We start from the raw sequence: 6,068 nt of genomic DNA on the forward strand, positions 1-6,068 counted from the left end.
CAAATCTTCGCGTGAGTCATGTGTGTACAATTATATCAGTATCAATATGAGAGGTCTGGTGAAGAATTTAGCAGGCCTGGTTTCCACAGGTCCCCCAGCACGCAGTTCCAGTGTGATTGCCCCCTCACTCCAGTATGCCACCGATTGGGTCAGTGGAGCTCTGGCCACTGTGGAACGAGTCAGTGGAGCAATTTTTGAAATGCTACCTTTGAAGCAGAAATAAGAGGCACAGCTGTAGCAGTGACTCTGATGGAATGACTCTGAATGATGTGTTGTGACCTCTACATGTCTTCAAACATAAATATCCAACTAACCTTGAACTCTGTGAATGTCAGCAGGAAAAGAACACAGGAAGACAAACACTGTAGCATAATCTGTTTATCATGTCAGGCGTTACATGTATTATAGAACAATCACATTAATTTACACATTGAATTACACTGCCGTATTGGGATTGTCTACAGAAAATCTTATGTTATGCATCATAGGCTATTGTACATAGATTTCTAAAGTTCATAACTAGAATTTATGTGCTTAAAATTGCACAGAATCATGCTTCAGGTGCTAATAGATTAAAAATTTATAATCAACAGGCCAGAGAGTAACATATACACTAGGTCTGTATGTTTGATGGCAAGACTTTACATGCATTTTCTCAGACATTTTGTCATACTGGCTTTAAGTTAACTTGCACTGTAAGTGTCAATGTTCATAACTTGTAAAATATTGAATTCACAGATGGGAATGTTTTATGTAATTCCCAGCTGCCTCCCCTTCCTTTGTGACTTTATGGCAACCACCCCCAGCTAACACAACTGAAGACAGGCAGACACAGCACGGAGACAACACAGTCAGTTTTCTACACAGTACAAAAAAGAAACAAAAGACAATGTGTAGATCACACCAGACACTGCATACAATATAATCTACCACAAAACATATCCCATAAATCACAGTGTGTCCACTTTTGATAATACTGTGCAGATCAACTGGACCACTAAGTGCCGTATCATGGTGTTCCAAATTTTTACAATGCTACAAAATGGCATACATTGAAGACTAGACAGCATTACTCTATTCAGTTCAATTAAAAAGTCACAGTTAAATATGGCTTTTCATTATCAATGGCATTAGCAATCGAGTAATCTGCCAATTATCTCTGAAGGTTAATTAAATAAATAATGGCCAAAGACTTCAACCTGAACAATAACAAACCATGCATAGCCTTTCAATGATTATCAATATGTTTACTGGAAAAAGGTAAATAAGAAAAAAGCTAGGAGAAAAATACCATATAACAAAAAAGGCATATGATTGAGTGTGTCTATCCGGCTCTGTTTCCTACAGTATGAGAAACCGGTAGAAGATATAAAGCAAGAAATATCTTCATACTAACTACCAACAAACTGTTACCAATTCACTGAAAAGGTAAACTTTAACATCCTGAGCCAGACTCACACCATGGTGCTGAGGGTAGACGACTCCTCTGTCCTACCCTGCTTGTTGGGCAGTGACTTGAGATACTCCAGATGGCGCCGAGCATCCTCTCGGTTGTGCCTCACATAGTAAACCAGGTAAGAGATGACCATAGTGAACCAGCCAAACATGGTCACCAGCATGGCCACGTCAGTGGTCCTCTTGAGGGCAGCGCAAAGGTCCAGATCAGCAGCTACCAGAACGAAGGGCACACCGCGGGCCCCCACGTCCTCTGGCTCTGAGTTGTTACAAACCACTCCAGCCAGGGAGGAGGGCTCCAGCTGCAGCTGAGGCATGGCCACTTGCAGGCGGCAGTCACACATCCAAGGATTGTGGGTGAGGTTGGCCTGCGCCCGCAGCTCACCTACAGCCTCTGGGTCCAGCGTCTCCAGCAGGTTGGAGGAAAGGTCCAGGCTGGTCAATGAGTCGGCCAGGCCACGGAAGGCTCCAGGCTCCAACTGGACCAGCCTGTTGTGAGACAGGTCCAACTCAGCCAGGAGAGGGAGCTTCAGGAAGGAGTCTGCAGGTACGCTGACCAGCAGGTTGTAATCCAGGTAGAGGTGTCGTGTCTGGTTGGGCAGGTCGCGCGGAACAGCCAGCAGGTTCATGTTGCTGCAGCGCACCACCAGGCCACCATCCAAGCTCTCTGAGCAATAGCAGCTTTCCGGACATCCGGCCGTCAGCTGGCGAGACCCAGACCCTAGGCCTGGCCACAAAACCATTAGCTGTAATTATCTACAGTCAATATTTTTCTGATGTTGATTACACACATTTGAGGCATTTCTGCTAAATGATAATGCAGTCCAGTTGCTCCAGCTGGTATTAGCATCAAAGGCCTGAACTTAGAATAGCTGCTACTTCAATACAGTGGGGGGCGAAGGTCTTGCTGTTCACTTACGAGAGCATGAAACAGCAGGACAGTTAGGAGAACTAGCTATTTTCAGTATCGAAAAAGTGAAAACCTTAATTATGAAAATAATCCAATATCAATGAACTTTAAAAACAAAGCTATTTTGGTACACTAGATGGTCTTTTTCTCACTAGATGGAACCGGAGTGGAAAATCAAGCCATAACAACAGAAACCTGGCAGTTAGAGGACTTACCTAGCTATTTTCCATACTGCAGTTATGGACAGTAAAAAGGCTTTGGAGGATATGGAGGAAAATGAGGAAAACATATTGGAACAAGATGTGATTGTGGAAAAGGCCGCCTGTCATCAGCAGCGTGGAATGAGTTTTTGTTTGTTGTTTTTTTTTTTAGTTCAGAACAACTAGAATTACTACCCTTTTTGTTTCAGGAACGTGAAACATTATTTGGAGTTAAGTATTAAACAAGTGTATAGCACTTACGCTGAATGATATAAAAATATATTGCAATAAGAATTTTCATAGCGACCAGCTTGTAACTTAAGTGAAGTTATAAGTTATCTAAGTGCTTTTTAATTTATAGATGTTAAAGGGTCTCACAGATTAGCAACTAGCCTGTTTCTGCCCTGCCCTGACCTTAAAGCCATTCTTTTATTTTTAGCCATATGAATCCCTACCGGACACCCAGTACAGACCCAACACTCGGAGCAGCAGGCAAGGCAGGGCCAGTCGCAGCAACAGGGAGCCTGGCAGATGTGGCATGGCAGGACACAGGCATCTCCTACCCGGGGGGCACTGAGATGCTGGACCATCAGAGAGAAGCAGGCTACTGAAGCTGCCTCGCAAACATGACTGCAAAGAAACAAGCAGGACGCAGGCACAGGAAAACAAGTTATTACAATTGACACCCTGCTATCACTGCCACAGCTGATTGTCTGTAGAGTTATTCTGAGGGCAAAATGGCCCTGTCGTTAAGCTTAATTATCATCAAGCAACTGTGTAGTTAGAACAAAGATTGGGAGTGTGACACCACAGCTGTGAGGAAATTAATGAGAGAGAGAGAGCGAGAGAGAGAGAGAGAGAGAGAGAGAAATGAAAGCAATACATATACATACATATACAGCTTATTGTAAAGATCAGAATTGCATCCTTTAAGTTTCACTTCTGTCATAATCAGTTCATATCACTCACTCTCCTGCATATTCTCGTAATCAAGACCCCCTGTCGTGCCTTCAAATAACTAAAGGGGATAGAGCTAATTAGTTTGCCACCACCGTTTCGAGATGAAGCTCATCTGTTTTGACATTCTGCCCTACTTTCCGAGTTTCCTTGTGTTGCCCGCGGACTCTGCGCTGTATTCATTTTAAGTACATCTTAGGTCAGTGCGTCTCGTGTTTCGTGGTCAGTGAGTAATCAACAGTTCACTGAAACATAACACAAGGGGTATTCAGCACATTCACTGCCTCTGACAGAGTGCATCCCTGTACCAGTGCTGACTTACCAGTGTGATGGACCTAGTTCACAGTACAAACTGCTTTTCAGATATTCTTTTGTAAAGACAGATTGAGCTTCACAACCTTCAGTTTTTGGCTAGCTCACTGTAGTTCCTGAAAATTGACACATATGCTTCACAAATATCAGGTTTCTGCTAGCTTAGTTCAGTCCCTGAACTGGTGCACAATAGAGTTAACACCATATTAATTTGTGTCCATTTAACTACATGAATATGAACTATGTCAACAGCAAATCTGGGTATATTATTCATCTGAATAAAACAAGTGGCCATGGCTCTGGTTGCTCAGCCCTTAAGATCCAAGGCTGCCATTAATGAGAGAGAGAGAGAGAGAGAGAGACAGAGACAGAGACAGAGACAGATGACCCATCAACGCTGTGGCATATGTGGGCATACTCAGAGATGCATTAAGCAGTAATAACTCCAGCCTGATCTCTCTGTATTGGAGTGTTAAGAGGCATGTAGACAAGATTAAGAGAAAGGGGTAACGGAGTCTGATATATCTTGTGTAGTAATGACATCTATAAAGAAAATATTGGTATAACCCAATGCTGAAAGTTTCAGCTCCATAATTCACGTCACATTAAGAATAAATATTGTGTATTTATCCAGACATGATAGTTTCTGGAGGCAGAGTTACAAGAGAAAAACTGTAGTGCATCAGAAAAGAAACGATAGGATTTCTATTGTGCTGAAAAATCATTCTAAAATAATCTACAATCAAAAATAGCAGTCTTGTATTTTATTATAATCTGTACTTATGAAGTATCTTACTGTAAACTACACTAATTCCAAATTAATATACTATACTATTACTATAGTAATTTGGAACAATTAGTATTGTTTACTATAATTAGTATGACAATTAGTATAGTAGGCCTATACTATATTACGTATAGAAAACTACTATAGGACTTCTATAAAAGCAATGTTGTATCACTATAGGTCTGGGGAAATGTGGTTATTTTGTGAAGAGATAAATGGAAAGACTGACACACAGAAGGCAAATAGATCTCTATAGCTTTATCTCTCCATTTGTCTATCTTTCTATGCCACACAGACAGCCCAGTCTACTTACCGTGTAATCTGTAGTCTGAATATTCTTCCCTTTCAGCCTGAATCCTAAACCATGAGGCTAATTTGTCCAGAAACTTTTTCTCTTCAGTCTCAGCATTTTGTCACTGAGTTACAGACTCTACAGGAACGACGCTCGAGCTGACAGACTGCTCCCTCACATGCTGGACTTCACACTGCCGGTCAGCCTCAGCCGCACTGGCTCCCGGGAACTGGACACCAGCGAGCCGCTCACAAAGCCCTGAGACGGTCCACTGCATCCGCTAGATGGCGCCAGATCGTCTGCGCTCTGCAGCCTAATGCTTTGTTTTCGCTGACACAGGCGTTATGAGTTAGTCAGCTCATTCTCAAAAAGGCACTCTCCATTAGGATGAAGCAACCTAGACAGAGAATTACATCCTTTTACAGCATCAGCAACGAGGCTGGGTACATCTGCAGGGCTAAATGATCTCATTAATTCATTAATAGATACCTTAAGGAGCTCTTGTTTATTCCTGTTCAGCCATTTCTAAATGAAAAACAAACAAAAGAAAATCACTCTAAATAGACTAATCACATTTAAATGTTTTGCTTAGTTTGTTTGTTTGTTTGATTGTTTTGCTTTGTTATGGCCTGTGAAAGCATCGTTCCAAAAAATCTTGAATAGAAGTACAAAAGTAGAAGGTCAAAAACTACACAGTTAAAAGTGATGGTTTTTCAACGGTTCTATAGTAAAGAAAATTGTTCTATGTAGAACCATGAACACTCAAAGAATCTTTTGCATGATAAAGGGATTCTTTGCATCATGAATCATACATTCTCTACTCCGTCCATACAGTCCATATGTGGAACTTATTTACATCTATCCACCTATTCAGCCTGCTGCAGTTTAGCTCCGCCCATCCATATTGAAGTTCTAGGGAGTGTTTCAGTTCTGAGTGCTTTTTGAAAAAGGCAGCCGATCAGAAGAGATCTCATATATGTTATATTATAGACAAAAACAGCCTGTTTAATTCTAAGGGATAAACAGAAGTTGGAAAATGATCATGTAAAAACGCATGTATAATATTTGTACTTATTACAGTTACAGTTTTAGTCATTCATCTTTGATCAAATTCCAAAAAGAGATCAAACTTTAGTACCAGTATGTTAAAGTGTA

The 6,068-nt window shown here is 41.3% G+C and overlaps 1 protein-coding gene across 1 annotated transcript; it reads right to left on the reverse strand.

Annotated features, from left to right (window-relative positions):
- Window positions 1-372: 372 nt before the first annotated feature.
- On the reverse strand, window positions 373-3,155 carry lrrc3cb (leucine rich repeat containing 3Cb). Its single transcript, XM_036590578.1, is given in 3 exon segments — window positions 373-2,182; window positions 3,039-3,134; window positions 3,137-3,155. Coding segments are annotated over 3 exon segments (843 nt in total). The 3' UTR covers window positions 373-1,454.
- Window positions 3,156-6,068: the final 2,913 nt, after the last annotated feature.

The sequence above is a fragment of the Colossoma macropomum genome, unplaced genomic scaffold, assembly GCF_904425465.1.
Source record: "Colossoma macropomum unplaced genomic scaffold, Colossoma_macropomum, whole genome shotgun sequence".
Lineage (NCBI taxonomy): Eukaryota > Metazoa > Chordata > Actinopteri > Characiformes > Serrasalmidae > Colossoma > Colossoma macropomum.